Below are 17,384 nucleotides of genomic sequence, written 5' to 3' on the forward strand. Positions count from 1 at the left end.
TTACGAAAGACGGGTGGTACACATCCTTCTGCAGAAAGGAGATGCCCATTCCTAGGGATCTACCAGAAAGCTCTCACAGGACAGGAGTAGAATGACCAAGAGCCCCATGAACTGTGCTTAATGCTGGCTGTAACTGAAGTTGGAAGCAGGCAGGGCCAGCTTGTGGCTGGCAGCAGAGGCAGGGCCCTGCCCCAGCCAGGCTGTCCCTGACAGCTCACGTACGCAGGCACTCGTTGGCGCTCTCGGCCGTCGCTCTCCTCCATGGGCGGTCGTTGAAGAAAGGAAGGCACTTCTCACAGTCCACCCCAAAGGTGTTGTGCTTGCAGTTGCAGACCAGCTTGCCAAGCTCATTCTTCACACACTCACTGGCGTGCCCGTTGCACTTGCACCTGGTTGAGGTGAGGTAAGAACAGGTATTAAAACTCCAGGGCTCCGGGTCACTCACAAAGCAACAGCAAAAAACAGGGCCCAGATCTCAAAATCTGAGATGAGAGAAATTTGAAGGTAAATTATTACAACAAAATCGAGAACAAAACTGCTATCATTCTGCCTGGAGAAGAGGGAGCTTCATGGATATCTTATGGAGGCCTTCTAATATCTAAAAGGGGTTTACAAAACAAAGAAACTTTTTATCAGGGCATGTAGTGCTGGGACAACGGGCAGTAATTGTAAACATCTCAAAATTTTAATTTTGATCGGACATAAGGAATCAATGAGGGTGGGGAGGCCCTGGCACAGGTTGCCCAGAGAAGCTGCAGCTGCTTTGTTCCTGGAAGTGCCCAAGGGCAGGTTGGATGGGCTTGGAGCAACCTGGGCTAGTGGAAAGTGTCCCTGCCCACAATGGGGGTTAGACGATCTTTGAAGGTCCCTTCCAAACCATTCTATAAACAAAGAGGTGCAGCCTGCTCGAGGTCGGCATTTAGAAAGGCAAGAAAGTTAACTAACTCCTTTGCAGTCTTCAGATTAACCTGAGTAGGAGAAGCAAAGGTTTAGCTGGCTTAATGTTAGTAAATTTTCCACAACTTCTCTTTTGTGAGAGCCCAGAATATGGTATGTTCACAGAGTGTGGGCTATTGCGGTATCAGAAGGAAATTAAATAGCACAAAGGGAACTAATACAGAAGCCCAAGGACCTCCAGACTGGTGGTGCAGCCAATACAAATCTCCAAGTGGCCAAATCCCACTCTCAGGATTGCCATATGCAAGCAGGCCAAAACCCTGCAGTGGTCTCATCTCTGTTTAGTAAAACATTTTATCATCAACTACTTAAGGTTAAAACATTCTATAATAGACATTAGCAAAAGGAAAGGAAAACCACAATCATGTTTTACTGTGTTCCAGACCTCCAAAGGAGATAGCTTCTTTCAATGTATGTGAAGTAGAGACACTGAGATTTTCTACTTACTGTTATTCAATGTATGTGAAGTAGAGACACTGAGATTTTCTACTTACTGTTATTCAAGAGTACAGACACAGGAGAGAATAATTGAAAAACACATTAAAAACCACACAAACCACAGAGCAGAAAAGATTTTCCTCTTTTGTTTTTCATTTCAGTTAACTCTTTTTACCATTTACCCTCTCAAATCACTTAATATTTAATCTACTTAGGGAAAAGAATATCTCTGCCAGCCCTGAAGTTATGCCACAAAAGCTTATATATAATATTTGCAAATTATGTCAAATTCATTCTAATGCATTTTGATTTAGGATAGTGAGTAAAGACCAGAGCCTATTGGTATGATGTGAATACAATCAGTATCTTCAAAGCAATCTAGTAAAACTAACCAAAAACTTTAGTAAACTTTAGAGTTTTACTGTCTACTCACCTACCACCCACAGCAAAATCAGAAATTGCATAGTAGTAAGACTTGAGAACTTTTGGGTCATTGAAAACTTCATCTCCAAATGTGTTCAGACGGTTGAGGGTCACTCTAATATCTGTAGCTGTCACCCATTCCTAGAGCAGAGAGAAATCCCATCAGATGAAACACCCTTTCCCTTGAGAGAGTACCAGTCGTTAGCAGTTCTGTTAACGAAGTCCCTCCTCAGCAGCTGGGCCCTTCCTCATTGTTTTCCCCTCTGCACCTTGGGAGCACACATGTTCCTGTCCCAGAAGCCTTTTGCCACATCCTCTTGGTTCAAATGGGTTTTCCTGACCCTTTCTCCTCTCTGGAGACCCTTTCAATGCCTCTTCCTGAGTGCTTTCAGCTGGAAGCACTGAGTAACCTCTCCAGCACAAAGTGCAGGGCAGGCAATTATGCCAGCTTGCTAATTGCATGTATCTGTCTGGCTGTAGTTTTCCTGCAAAGCTATGCAGCACCAATGGGAAAAGCTTTAGGGTATATTTGTCTGCAGGCATATTGAACCAGACTAAAAGATACAGACAGACAAATGAGTGAGGCTGGGGGAGGCTGAGGAAGAAAAACAGACAGATCTGACTTGCAACACAAGAGTTTTTCATAATATTTATACAGTGTCTGTAACACGCTGCCCTGCCCTCGTGCAGCAGCAGCCAGCACACACAGCCTGTTGCCAAATTTCATATCACATTCTACCAGTCACTGACATTGGCACCTCCTTGTTTTTATTATACCCTTTACAAAGCTGTTTTCCTTCAAACACAATAAAAAAGAACACAAAGAAACATCCCTGTATGTACAACTGTGCAGCACCTGAGTCACTGCTCAGCCAGTAACACCGTGATTATTTACTGAATTACACTGATGTAAACACATGGAAATACTAATCACAATATACACATTTACTTCAGTTCTAAAAAGCAACACCAGGAGCTGGTATGTATTTTAAGAAACTGGTGGTCAGATCTCTATTCCTTACATAGAGAAGCTTATCAGAAAATTATACAATTGCTAACTTGCAATCTCCTTGTTCACCTTAACGATAAGACATGGTTTTCTGCAAGGGTTGGCTACATCAATGAGGTGGCCAAACTGGTTCTTTTCCACTTCAGAAGTTCTTTGTCCTTTCCCATTCATCTTATTTTTTCATTTCACTTTAGTCTGCAGAATCAACCCCACCAGGTTCTGCTCTCCTGCCTGGGAACTGGAAACAGGCAAGCCCTGAGCCTGCTGGGTGCCTGTCTCAGACTACTCCTGCAACTCTAAGAGCAAAGGGAAGTGATGGTAATTACAGCTCTGAAAGGAAGACAACGAGCCCCAGTGAGGCAAACCCCACAGCTTTAGCTCCTTGTTGCAATAAAAACTGGAGAAGTCATCAAGCAGAACACAGAAACTGGCAAGTAAATCAGATAAACTGTATGCTCCTGACCACTGCCCAAGCATTCCTGTGAATGTAAAAAAATCCAAAACATTCAGGAATGTTCAACAACAAAAAACCCCTGTCAAAAACCCCTTGCCAAGCCACCTGTAAGAGAAAAATACCAAGGATAAAATCAAACTTCTCTGCTTTAACACGCATGTAAGAGAATAGGGTAGGGATTCCTGTAATGCTTTATGTATTTAGAAGAATCTTATAGTTCTTACTGTTTTCTGCTTGAAATACACATGCAGATGCTTCAAATATTAACTGGACTGAGACTTTACCTTCCCTGTGTCCTTGCATGTGAAATAACAGCAGAATGTCCACAGCTGCTTTCTAACTTGGCAGAGATCTGAAGATGTCCATCATCCCTACTGACAAATCCTTAATGCAAACCCTTCATGCCACCAGGTTTGCTTTTTTGTTCCATAATCTTCCTATCAATAAACTCAAGAATTCAACTTTTCCTTCAAAAGCATCTCTGTGGATTGTCCACCCCAACTCAGCTGTGCAAGGCCCTTTCACTATGAGTGAGGGCTGCAGTGCAGCCCAGTCGGCACAAACCCACCATGAACAGCGACTCAACAGGAATGCTCAACTCAGCCCTGAGCCAGTCCCGCTGACCTACCTGCAGCACAGGGCTGTTGTCAAAGTTGTAGGCACTGGGGCGCCCCTCCAGCGTGGAGAAGGCCACGTTGCCCCCGGTGAGGGGGGAGATGTCGCTGAACTCGTCGGTGCAGAGCGCCTGCTGCTCGTCCTCGCCCGTGCGGATGAAGCCGCGGTTGACTTTGCGGTAGGTGCTCTCGCAGGAGCCGCTGTAGTACTGGTAGGGCACCCAGGGGCCGTCCTCCCTCGTGCGCTTGTAGATGGCAAAGCTCTCGGGACGGCTGGTGTGGAACTTGAGGCGCACGTACGTGATGTCAAAGGCTTTTCCTGGGGGGGACAGGAGACACTTGTGAGAAAGACTCAGAACTGAGAGAGAATGCAAAGAGCTGCACTGCATTTCTCTCCCAGCATGATGCAGAAGGATGAACGTGTCCAGCAACACCACAAGTATCTCCTCCAGTCCAGTATGGTATCTCCAAGCAAAGACAAGGTGAAGGAACTGAAAGCAGAAGTTGAGGACAGGCTGAACAGATAAATAAAGAGACCTACAAGCTTCTGTGCAATCAAAAGCATTTCAGAAGCTGCAATTCTCTTCTGCATACATCCTTAACAGATGACAGACTACATCAGACCCATGAGGAGTTTGTGTGTATTTAAGGCCAGACCAAGTTTATAATGACATTTGATGATATTTCTCCCAAATATATGCACGGGAGAAACAGTATTAACCAGAGAGGAGTAAGTCACACAGTAGAGCCTGGTTTCTACCTCTGCTTCCTCCCTAAATAGACAATATTTCAATCTCCTTTTACAGCTCACAAAGCTTTTCCTCAACCTACTGACTACAGCCCTCTTCTACTCATTCCCTGGGAAAAACAAAATGAGGTTTAAGTTTCCCACATCATTTGACTGAAGTCACCAAGGTATTTTTAAGATCAGAGTGCAATGATTTCTAAGCTACCCTATGTTCTCCACCTCCTAGAAGAATGAAAGAAAAGCCACCTCCTTGCCCTCTGTTCCCCTCCTAACTGGTCTGTGGCAATCAGCACATCATCCTCCCTCATTACTCTTCTCCAGTGACTTGAGCATCTACCCCCATGCACATAAACCAAGTGCCCAGGGGAGTCACATCTCTGAGAGAACCCATGAGGAGAAAAGGACATAACACTCTTCAGCCACCTTCATCTGCTATCCACACTGGCCAAGGGGCTGGCCAGGGGTTCCCAGGAGGAGGCACACAGCTGTGTACCAGCTGTTCTTGCTCCACTTCAGCAAGCAGACTGTGTACAATCAGGACATCCTGGAGCATGTAGGGGGCTTGCTAAAACAACGTTGAGTTTGTTTGGAATAAAACCTCGGGTGTTTAGTCCCTGCCATGCTCTTTTATGCTCCCACCACTTCCAAGAAAAACAGTGCTCTAAGCAGAACTTGCAGCCATCACCAGTTCTTTCACTGATCAAAAAAAAAGCTACTAGAAGAGTTTCAGCTGATTGAGAAACTGTTTTTTTCAACCTGCAAAAGTCACACATATTTAACCTCGACTTGTAAAATGAATGAACTGTACCATGTTAAATTTTAACATGAGGCTTGGCACTTGCTCAAGTGTTCACCACCTCCACACGTGAGAGCAGACCAGAGGCACCATGGACCAAGAACAGAGTGTCCTCAAAGAACACACGCACAACCCTGCAGCCATGAATTAGGTCACGAACCACGGAGCAGCCCCCAGTGATTAGGCCAGGGGCCAGCCTGCATTAGGCACATCACACCCAAAGCCTGCATGGCACAAGGGAGGAGCCAAAGTAGCAGGAGAAGCACAGCAAAGGGTCCAGAAACCAACACACCTGAAAAAAATAAAGTAAAAATCAAGATATACAGCACTTGAAAAATTACGTCCCCCAATGTGTTAGTTTGGGACAGCCTGGTTTTTCATAGCAGGGGCCCACAGGGGTGAGAAGCTGCTAGAAGCTTCCACCATTTCCAACAAAGAGCTAATCTCTGATGGCTCTGGAGATGGACATGCTGCTGGCCCAATTAGAGAGGTTGGTAAAGCCTCTGTGATGACATATTTAAGAAGAAAATCAAACAGCACGTGCACAGTTTGTTTTTCCAGGGCTGGTGAAGCGCCACTGCTGGGGCCAGCCCTGTCACGGCGTGTGGCAATGCACCACGGCCAACGCTATCTCAGGGCAGCCACACGAGCCCTGCCTGCCCGGCCACCCCAGCCAGTGTGCTGCAGGCACAGGGGCAGGGCTGGCAGCTTCTCCTCCTGGTGCCCCTCATGAAGAGAGGCACCAAACAGCATCAGTGCCACAGCGGCCATCGCTGCCTGCAATGGCAATGGGGCCGCATGGTCAGCAGTGAAAACATGGCAAGCGACTCCCTGGCATGGAATTTAGGCAAGATCAACCTCTCAGCACTGTGGGATCTCACAAAAATCTTTGAATCAGTGGAACTTGTTGACAATGGTACCTACAAGCAGCAGTTTTTCTTCTAATCAGAGAAGAGGAGGAAGTGAGGACATGTGAGGGAAAACAACATGGAGGCACCAAGGTTGGTGGAAAAGAAATAGGGGAGAAGGTGCTTCAAGCATCAGAGCCAAGATTCCTCTGCAGGCTGTTGTGAGGACTATGGCGAAACAAACTGTGCCCTTGGAATGCATGAAGTCCACAGAGGATGCAGAGATCCACTTGCAGCCCATGGGAAAAGAGGAGAGGGTGAATGGCAAGAAAAGCTGTGGTCCAGTGGAAGACCTGAATAGAGACAGAGAGGGCCCCTGCTTCCAGAGATAGAGAGAAAAAGCCCTTGATTCCAAACTAGAGCAGCCTATCCTTAAAAGGCTGCACCCTGTGGACAAATGACCCATGCCATAACAGTTTTGGGACAACTATTTGCCCATGGGAGGGGCACAGCAGAGAAAAGACTTCTCTCCCTGAGAGAACAGAAAAAGATCTCAAACGATGAACTGACCAAAACACCCATGTCCTGTCCTCCTGCACTGTTGGCGGGAAAGAAGGAGGGGCTGGGGGAAAACAGGTGCTTTAAAGGCATCTTTAATTTCTCATCATCCTCCCCTCACTCTGTTAACAATACATTTACTTTATAATTTTTTTGTAACTATTGCCTTTAAAGTGTTTTCTCCCAGTCCCTATCTCAACTCCTAAGTCCTTTGTTAAAATTTTCCCCCTCTCCTCTGCTCAGCTGTAACAAAAGTAAGGGAACTTTGTGGATATCTGGCATTTGGCCAGCATCAAACCATGGCACCCAAGAATAGAAAAAGACCAATCTGGTGTATAAACTACCCACTAAATAGTATTGTCTGTGTGTGACATGCAAGACAGCTGGGACATTATACAGATACAAGCCCCCTGATACTTCCTACAAAATCCCTTTCCTATTTATATCACGTGTGCATGGATCATGTATTATGGATGACCTAAGCACAAGACTGGAAGCCAGACATTCAGTCGTGGCTCTTGCTCAGTAGCAGCTCACTGTTGGTTTGGGGCTGATTATTTAATGAGATCTTACACACAGAAGACAAGTGAGAAGCAAGCCCCACCATTAATGCCAAACTGCTTTCTTTCAAAGGATCAGCACTAACTTAGCTTAGGCATTCCCTCCCCTTCCTGCCCAATACAAGAGATGAATTCTGTTCCTGTGTATTTGGAGTGTTTTTCTCATGATTGCAATAAAGGTAAGAAGCAGGCATCCTGTGTACAGAGCAGACCCTCCCAGCTTTCCTGTTTCTCTCACTACATGGGCTCTTCTCAAAGGGAGCTCCTCACTGAAGGCAAAATATGCTTGAGGTAGGAACAAAGTGCACATGGAGGAACTTGAGACAGACACAAGGCAATAGGCTGGAGACACACAAACATCTTTTTCAGGTCCACGGTACACAAACCCAGGATACACTTCACACCTTTTCCAGGTAAAAGGCAAGGGGCCCAGGAAGCAAATACTCCTCCTTCTGCAGGAATACCCCAGTGTGTTGATCTGCAACTTGGCAGCCTATCCCAGAACTTCACCAACATCTTGGATGGAGAGCAACTAAAAAACACAACTACTATCATAGTTTTATCACTAGTAAAAGTGTCATCAGCTTAATGAGAGAGCTCACATGGTAAGATAAAGCAAAATCTAATGCTGAATGTCAGCCCTGGTGCAATTTTTTTGGGCAACTTTAATGACAAGTGAAAATAGGAAAACATCAAGCTAGAGCAGCCATTCCCTAAGTCAAGAGGGGATAAAAAATAAGCCAGAGACAACAACTTCATTAAACAGTGTCAGCCGAATTGTTAGGAATACCCAGCTTTTTTGAATTGGGGCAGTTAGTTTTCTACTAGTACTGCATTCCTCTGGTGTGAAGCAAAACCCCTGTGCTCAGGCTTCATCAAGATGGGGAGGAAATGCTTCAAAAGAATCCTGGGAATGATGAGGGGGCTGAGCATGTGCTTTCACTCACACACACAACTTTCTGCTCTAGATGAAAGGCAGGGTCACAGGCTGCTTGCCCCAGAAAATAACTACTTTTTTCACTCTCCACTATAACTGAATTCTGATCCCTGTTTCCTGACAAGGTCTCCTACTGCTCCTTGTGAAAGCCCCAGCTCAGCTGAAGACACAGCACATGCCAACTGTGCTCTGGGCAGCATGAAAACATTATCCCTGGGAACCCCTTCTGCTAAATGGCAATGACCCTCCCTTTTTCATCTCCAGTTTTACATGGCAGGCCAAGAAAATGCATTCAAACCCCTCCCAAGTGAGCAATCCACGTGAGAAAGACATTTATGGCAGCTGGCAGCCTAACTCCTTGAGCAGTGCAGTTAATGGCATTACAGAGGAATGCAGTTAATGCACAGAGAGAGGCTGTGCAGTGCCTTGCTGGGTAAATACTGCTGGAACAAAGGAGTTTACCCAAGCCCAGCTGACACAGTGTGGAAATGTGCTTCCCCACTGTTCACACTGAACATAAATACTGTGTTTAACAGCCTGGCAGTTCTTTGAGGCAGCAGAGACTTTTTCTAGCACAGATAAGCAGCCCAGGTTGCTTTCATGTCTTGCTGGGCTGAATAAACGTATACAGCTATTACACTAAGAAATGGTGACAGAAATAACCAGGTGAAAGGCAGTTTTAAACATTACATTTAGAAGACAAAAAGACATTGTTCTCCTCTTCCTAGAAGCCAGTACTGACTTGGAGCTCAGTTTGGCTTAGAACTGTCTGACAGTGCCAACTGTCAGGTACTATTTCGCTGTGTGTATTGAGAAGTGACAGATCCGTTTTGCAGGACAAACTCCAGATGCTGGAATCAGTGACCACAAACTTAGCACTTCCCAAGTGCAACACACAAGTGATGTGTGTTTTAAAGCATACAGAGCTCAAAATCATGAGCCACACATTTAAAAACTGCATCTTTTCTGAGGCATGGAGCTGTTCACCAGCAAATGACAAGATGACACGATAACCAGCTCCCTCTGACAATTCTGATGATGAAGAAAACCTTTTATCTTTTTCTCTACTGTAAGCAGACACACATACAAATCTTCAAGACAATATTGCAATTACAGATTCAAAGGAACGAGCAACTCCTGTGCCTGGAGAGGGAGCAGAAAATGTTCAGCATTGTTTCATTCAGGGGATACTGCCCCAAGAGCCTGCTCACACTGCTGGGCTTGCCCAGCTGTCATCAGCAATTACAGCCCTCCCTCCGCTGGGTCACTGCCAAATTCAGTATCCCAAGGTCCACCAGGAAATGTGCCATGCTAAAACCATATAAGCCCATGCCATTTAGATCTTCAGAAACTCCTCCCTTTTCCCTGAAGTTAGGAATTCGTTCCACACACAAAAGACCTCCTTGTATTCAGGCCCCTCAGAACGGATGGATAATTTACATCAGGAAAACTGCCCTGCCAGCTGGCACGGGTGACTACAAGTGTTGAATTGTGAGCAGATGCCTGGGTGAGATAAGCCCAGAGGACACTCTGCCTGTTCACTTGAATGCCCTGCACATGGGACTGGCACATGGAAAGAATCGATGCTACTTCTCCTGCATACAGCTACTGAGTTTTGCTAAGGCAAAAATTAATCCACCTGAGAAGACTGCATGGGGCAAAGAACCAAACCTTTGAAGATTTCTTTTCCACAAAATCCACTGGGCAGTAATGAAATGGTTAAACTTAACTGTTTCCCTTTTGGTTGGCTCCTGTTTCAAGGCAGCTTTTCTCACACAAGTACTTGCTGACAACCTATGGCTCAGTAAAGGTTAAAGAATTGAAAACAAACACAGTAACAAATAAAGCCTACTTAAGTGTTTTTTGACTGGATTTCATTTCTATTTTGCAGTGAAGGACAGAGAGTAATCAAATATAACTGGCATTTCACTTTGCTTTTTTCTTCTGACCTGTTTCCCCATCATTCCCAGGAAGACATGCCAAATTTCCCTGCTACTAGACCAAAATGTGCTCCATGCCATTCACCCTTATTCCTGCCTCAACTCTGCCCTTCTTGAACCATCAGCTCTCCCAGCACAATGCTGGACCAGCCATGAGCAAAACAGACTGGCTCAGACTCTTCCAGACACACAGATCCCAGAACCTCACACAACCAGTGTGTTCCTAGCAAGGGACAGAAACCTGGATGTCAGCAGACAGGGGCCAGCAAGTTCACAAGGTCTTCTTCAAGACCAGTCACTGCATCCTGAGCCAACTGGCCACTCCAAGTTCTCAGCTACTGCAGTATTTTGTTCAGCCTCTCATGCTGGAAACCCTGCCAGAGCCTTCCCTCCTGGATCACGGGGGCAACATTTAAGGAGAATGAGTTATCCCATCTAATGGGAATGGGATAGGAGTTTTCAGCATGCAGATGGATAACAAGAGCAGGACAGAGTTTATAAGGAGGGGAGGAGAGTGAGAAACACCTGGAGACACTTGTTCCTTCAGAATAAAGTACTTTCATTAAACAACATCTGCAAGACATGAGTGTTAAATTATATCACTTGCATCACATGTACATGAAAAAAACCGCTTTTATGACCAAAATCAAGATTTTTTTTAAAGTTCTAGAGCAAATGTCCTTTACAACTACATCCCAGCTTTCTGAGAAAGTTTGTAGAGGAAGATAAGAGCACTGGTATTGCCCAAGCAAATGGAATATCCAGCATCTGAAAAAGGAAAGTAAAGAATGACTTGCTGCCATGATCTAGTTGAACTGTTAGAACATCAACTGGACTTGATGATCTTATAGGTCTCTTCCAGTCTTGAACTTCTGTGATTCTGTGATTCTGTAATTTCCACTTTCTGAGGAATTCCACTAGAGAAAATAACTCCATGCAGAAGCACAGACAACAGGTCTCACATTCCAAGCTGTGGGCTTTACAGAACACAAACTAGTAAGAATAAATCTGAGGTTTATTTTCTTGTCCTCACCCGAAGAGCCTCAAGATTTATGTGCCTATATCACGAACAAGAAAGGCCTGAAGGATTTAAAGTCTTTTCTTAAACCATGCCCCACCAAACCAGAGATTCTGGCATGTGGAGCTCCACCACAGACGGGTGCTGGGGTTTTAAAAAAGCCTGACAGAGACACAAACATGGATTGTTTTTTCTGGGAGCCCGTTCTAAGATGGGGACAGAGGAAGGAAATGTGTTTGGGACACTGGGGGAATGAGCACAGGCTGGAGCATGCTGGAACGAAGGCGAACTCCCACCACCCCATTAGATCATGCATTCTTCCAGCACTCCCAAACAAAGGCACCATTGACTCCCGTGCGTGGGCGGCCCTGGACAGCAAAAGGCTGCCCAGTAAATTATTGCATGATAATCCAACATTGATAGGCCATCGAGGCTGCTTGTTTTAGTCATGTATCCAAAGGGGGGAGGCTCATTTCCCCCTGCTCTGGGCTGAAGGCAGCCTTGCGAAAAAGGCATTTTTTTCCTTGATCACTTTCAAGTCAGTGAAAAACTCAGAAAACCTTATCCATTAATTCAGTACAGCTTGATGCCTTATTTGTACAGCTTTGATGCAAAGATGTTAAGTCCATTTCCCAAAACAGCCAGCTGTGTTTATTCACAGGGGACTGGGAAGATCCCATGTCCAACACAAAAATCCTGGCTGCACAGGAAGCCTCAAAGTCCTTTTTCAGCACAAATGATAAAAGCTCATTTTAAAAGGCCCTTTATGCTTGGCAACCACAGCAGATCACAGATGATCAAGGATATCATGGGCCATTTTGGGGAGGGCTCCATCTCATTCACATATCAGGACTGCAAAGCTACCTCCTGCCATCAGTATCAGCATCCAAATAAGCTGGATTGGTATTACTGTGGGTTGGGATCCTTGGAAAGCTCATTTCTTGTATCAAATGTCCAGAAGCTCCTCCACAACCCATACACAACTGGTATAGGTGAAAACAGGTCACTCCCACAACTGAAGGATTACAGGAAAGTGGGAGTTTACGCTCACAAAACTTGGAGTTTTACCCAAGAGGCAAAGAAAAAAAAAAATCAGAAAAATTTATGTATGCAGAAAAGACAAAACTTGTCTTCTGCTTTTATTCCTGGCAGAAGAATGCAGTTATTACCTTCCTTTCATTACTGACAGGCCAATGACAACACCAACAGTGCATGCAGTAATAACAACCCTTGAAAACTGACAATTCCCACCCATTCCAAGTCACTGTGGGACCCTGGTGACAAAGCAAGGTTACATTTTCTAGAGAGTTTGTCTCATGGTGGAGATACAACTACCATCCAGTAAAATCTGAAGCAAACAACCACCAGCACCACAGCCACAGGAAGATCACAGCTGGTGGCAGCAGATGCACCAAAACCTTTCCATCGAATTGGACACTTTCCATCCTTGACCCTCAGCAACACAGAAAGGCATCTCTCATGAATGCTTCTTGTGCAAGACCACATCTCCACAGGAATCACAAGAAAGCAACAAGTCTTACCCACTTTCAAGTCATTCTCATAATCTTCAACTTAAAAAGCAAATCCCATTTTGATAATTTCTCCTCAGAAATTTTAATATGACAGTAGGAGGTGTTGGAGGGAGTATTCCTGATGCTCAGCTCCAACTGTACTTTTCCACAGGTAGAGATGTGGGGGTGGAAGAATGGCTGAGAAGAAAGAGACTAAAAACTACTTTCAAACTCCAAAAGTTTAAACAGCTAAAGAAAACTGAGTTCATAGCTTCTTTAAATATGGTACTTGGCCAACTGGCAAAAACATTATTTCCTGTAAAAAGAAAAAAGTATACTGGACTGCAGTGCAGTACCTTGCAAGAAATGTAGCATCAGATAGTCTGGTGGGAATTGTGAAACCATTTCTTTAAAGGAAAACTAGAGTTTACTGACCTCTGACGGAAAAAAAAAAGAAATAAAAAGCATGTTGTGAATGTTGTTAGTTCAGGAATGGCAGGTTTTCCTGAGGCCTGTTTCCCTTCTGCATGCCCTCCCAGGAGCCTCACCCTTCTGCAGCTCAAAGTCCTCCCCCACTCTTTCAACCAGCACACCTAAAGTCAAAGCATGTGATGCTTCAGTTCCAGAAGTCCAACAAACCCAGATGATGAGAGCCAAAGGTGTCCTGACCAAAGGCAGCATGAAAATCATTCTGTATGGTGCCCATATAGGCAAGATGCCCCCTGCTCCAGGCCCAGCACTCCTGAAGGTGGGCACACCAGCTCCACTGGAGCACAGCTGCTCCACCCAGTTCAATGGCTCCATCACTTATGACAATCAGCCACTAATTTCTACTAAATAACATTTTGAAGCCTTTTCCCCTGTCAAAAGGCAGCACTTTACCCACTCACCCCTGACCCACAAGTGCTCACAGCCTGCAACAGCTCTAACACCTGGCTTTGCTCCTATCTGAATTAGATATCAAAAACACACAGCTCGTATTGTTGAGCTTAATTAAGAACAAATTAAGTGATATGTCTACATACAATGAGTGCTCTAAGCAGCAGCAAGTTGAGCAGCTCTGGGAGTAACATGACCCTGCAGACTGACTCACGCACTGCTGGCTGTACAGCCATGGAGAGGCCAGAAATGTTCTTCACACAGAACGTTGAATTCTTTGGAATTTTGATGTTTTACTCTCCCTTCAGCCTTTCCAACTCCCACTCACCAGCCCCAGATTTTTTTCAGACACAGGCCATAATTAAGAGCACTGTTATTTGGGAATAAGATTGTTGCTGTGAGCATCCATCACCTGGCCTGATGCAGAATCAACAGCTTTCTTTTCTCAAGTATTTAAGTTTTGCCCTCTTCAGTAAACATTTATGAAAACTAACTTTGATCACATTTGAAATGTGCTGTTTAACACTGCACAGTTTGTGTATCTCCTGCCTCTCCATCTTCCCCTCCTCCCAAGAGACTCCAGCAATGGATTTTAAGCAGCAGTGGACCTGCCTTGATTCTAACTTCTAATGCATTTCCAGTCAATTACAGGCTTATGCACAAGCTACCATTATTTATGAAACACAAATTGCAGCAATATCCATAGAGCCCATTTTCAACCACCCACACAATGGCTTTACTTTCTCAGCCTATTAAGCTGGGGAAGAAATTGGGATAAACAGACTTGACAAAACCATTGCTGGAGAGAGGTCAAAACAAAGCTTGCCACTGAGTTATGTTTCAAATTTGTTTGGGGAATTTGGAAGCAAAGCTCTTCCAAATTTTTACTGAAGCAGAGAAGGAGCTGCACTCCAGATCCTGATTCCCATGTAACAGCCAGAACATGCCTTCAACTTTGCCTCTGGAGAATAATCTGTACACACTGCCAGTGCTTGTGGAAGTCACTGTTAAGCACACAAGTGTGTGAATTCATGTTCACCCCACACATCCCATCTGGAGACACATGAAGGACAAAGTACTACTTAATGCAATGGCTATTTCTGAGAAAAGATTTTAGCCAAAAAACACAAGTGCTTGAGAAGTTAGCATGGCTTAACATGAAGGGACAGAAGCCATTCTGTAAGAGTATTTTGAACATGTACCATGAACAAAGAGAATAAAATTGGATGATTCCCTGCTGGTAATGCTAAGTCCAGACTTCTTGATAGGTTCAGTTGCAAAATCGGCAGCTCTTGATTTAATTGACAGATTAGAAGATCTGCTTCACATCAGGCTCCAAAACACCTCAATGTATCCACACCGGACCTTGATTTGGAAAGCTACCTATAGATCAAAATTCCTTCCACAAGCTAAAGACTGACCATCCAGGAACAGAGAAAACTGAAAAAGGAAAATAATGGGTACATGAACAGTCTTTCCTTACTGTTTTGTATGAGGGAGATTTACAGACTTTTGCTGCTTTGTAAAGGAAGGATTGAGAAGATACCAACAGAGTTGCTGAAGTGGGACCAAACACCACCTGGGATACTGCTGAGACAGTATAACAGTATAACATCAAATGAGCTTCCTGACAGATACAAGAAAATGTATTTTAATGGATTTAAAAGAGCTTCTGCAGGACCTTCTAATTTTCTGAGCTTATGCGGCGGTGTTGAAACTTGGGCCATACAGCGGTAGGAAGCTAAATGATAGTGCCTGGTTCCCAGTGGCAGGAATGCAATGCAACCCTGGGAATTCCAGATGTGCAATTAATTCACCTTGTTAGCAGCAGAGCAGTGAGGCAGCTGTGCTGTCAAGAGGCTGAGCAGCCTGGTGGGAGCTGTGCAGAGAAATGCATTCCATGCCCAGATTGTTCTCCCAACAAACACCAAGGACCATTGTGCACACGAGATGACAAACGCCACATCCCTGAGCCCTATGTTAGATTCACGTGCCACAGCCTGTTGGACCACACCACACTCATCCCAGCCCTGCACAGGTTCTTCAAGCAGAACAGCAAGCAGGGATGTCCTGAGGTAACAACACTGCCCAAAACAGGGTCATTGCTCAGAAAGTGAGTTTAACCATCTGCACTGAATGCCGAGTGATGAGATTTTCTTCAGGCACATTACACTGCTGTGAAGCCTAAAGGAACTCTACCAGAGAAAAAGATATTTTTCTCCGGAGAGGAACTTTAAAATTCATTTTCTTATTAGTACTGCTAAGTACATTCATTTTAAAAATGCTGAATCCCTAGGTAATTAAAAAACTTTTTATGAAGTTAGATGACAGCTCTCATAACTCAGTTAGTAATGTAAAATACCATGCATTAAAACTTCAAGTAATTTGTTGCCCATCAGTAGAAGCCCAAAAATTGGGGTCAAAAGAATTCTTCTTCCCTCTCCTTTCAGGGTCCTTAGTTTACATGCTGACACTTTTGATAGTATTTTTTGGGAAAAGAAACAGCCACGTAGGCCCATCTGTAAAGCCCCTGCCTTTGTGAAGTCTCAAAAATAGAGTGCTCTCAAGGCTTTGTTTTCACTTAATTCTTAAATTTAGTGATAAAACTAAAACAAACCAGCCTACTTGTGGTCCTTCAATCTACAGATACCCCAAGAAAGATGATGAGCATCACACTCCTCAATCTACTGCTCAGGCTCAGCAGTGAGGGTTTGGCTTCTCCAAAAGCTCAGACTTCCAAGGTTGCACAGTATTCCATGTCTCTGCTTCTCTACAGCTGCCTAGACAGGTACTTCACTCAGGACTCACAGAAAGCTACCACCACACAACCCCAAATGTTAATCTTCACAGCATCGCTTCAAAAAAAGATCTGTACAACAGTGCAATAGAAATGGAGGAAAATCCAAAATACATCAAACACTACAAATTCTAACAGTTTGCTTCCTTGGTGGTCTGATCAGGTAGTTATTTTTAAAGTTTACCACTTCCCAGTAGACTTCTGATTTCAACTGAGTATCAGTCCTTATCCTTAAAGCACTTAATAAGGCAAAATTTTCACTCATAGGCAAAAAACCCTAAAAGCTAATTTTAAACCCTTAAGAGCAGCATACATCAGCCATGGTAGACAGCTTTCTTCTTTTGGCACAATGCATTTCATGTTGGGTCTCTACTTCAATGACATAAAATTTAGAGCCAAAACAGGAGATTCATCAGATGTAAGAGCCTCTGAACGGAGAAAATGAGTCAAACCCAGGGTCTGTCCATGTAAAGGCAATGCTGCAGGTGCAGTGGAGCAGTGGTGAAAGGATCTGGTTCACTACAAACACATGCAACACTGACTCTTCCTTCTACCCTCCAACTTCTCCTTATAGAACTCCACACTAAATTAAACGTGAAAAGCCTTGCTCTACTTCAGTTTGAAGAGAAGACTTGCTAGAGATTAAAATCTTATGAAGGATTCCTTAAACGCAAGGCAGCAGATGGACACAAAACAAGCAGAAGAAATACTAATGACTGCCAAGATCCAAGTGGGTAAAGTGAGACATTTGCAGCCACTCACCCAAAATAACACTGAATTCCCAGTTTTGGTAAAACAGGAGAAGTGGGGTGAGAAGGAGTCCTGGGAGCAGAGCAAAGGAACACAGGCCTTTCTATGTGTCAGCTTCCTTGTTGAGTCTTAGGAGTCAAGTCTTGC

General features: G+C 44.4%; 1 protein-coding gene across 1 annotated transcript in view; it reads right to left on the reverse strand.

The window, feature by feature from the left end:
• LAMC1 (laminin subunit gamma 1) overlaps positions 1 to 17,384 on the reverse strand; it is a 67,399-nt gene that overhangs the window by 19,958 nt on the left and 30,057 nt on the right. Inside the window, exons 2-4 of the mRNA XM_059477740.1 lie at positions 3,910 to 4,214; positions 1,829 to 1,959; positions 223 to 389 (exon numbers count right to left, since the gene is read on the reverse strand). Coding sequence (XP_059333723.1) covers positions 223 to 389; positions 1,829 to 1,959; positions 3,910 to 4,214 — 603 coding nt within the window. The remainder of the gene's footprint in view (positions 1 to 222; positions 390 to 1,828; positions 1,960 to 3,909; positions 4,215 to 17,384) is intronic.

The sequence above is a fragment of the Ammospiza nelsoni genome, chromosome 9 (genome assembly GCF_027579445.1).
Source record: "Ammospiza nelsoni isolate bAmmNel1 chromosome 9, bAmmNel1.pri, whole genome shotgun sequence".
Taxonomy (NCBI): domain Eukaryota; kingdom Metazoa; phylum Chordata; class Aves; order Passeriformes; family Passerellidae; genus Ammospiza; species Ammospiza nelsoni.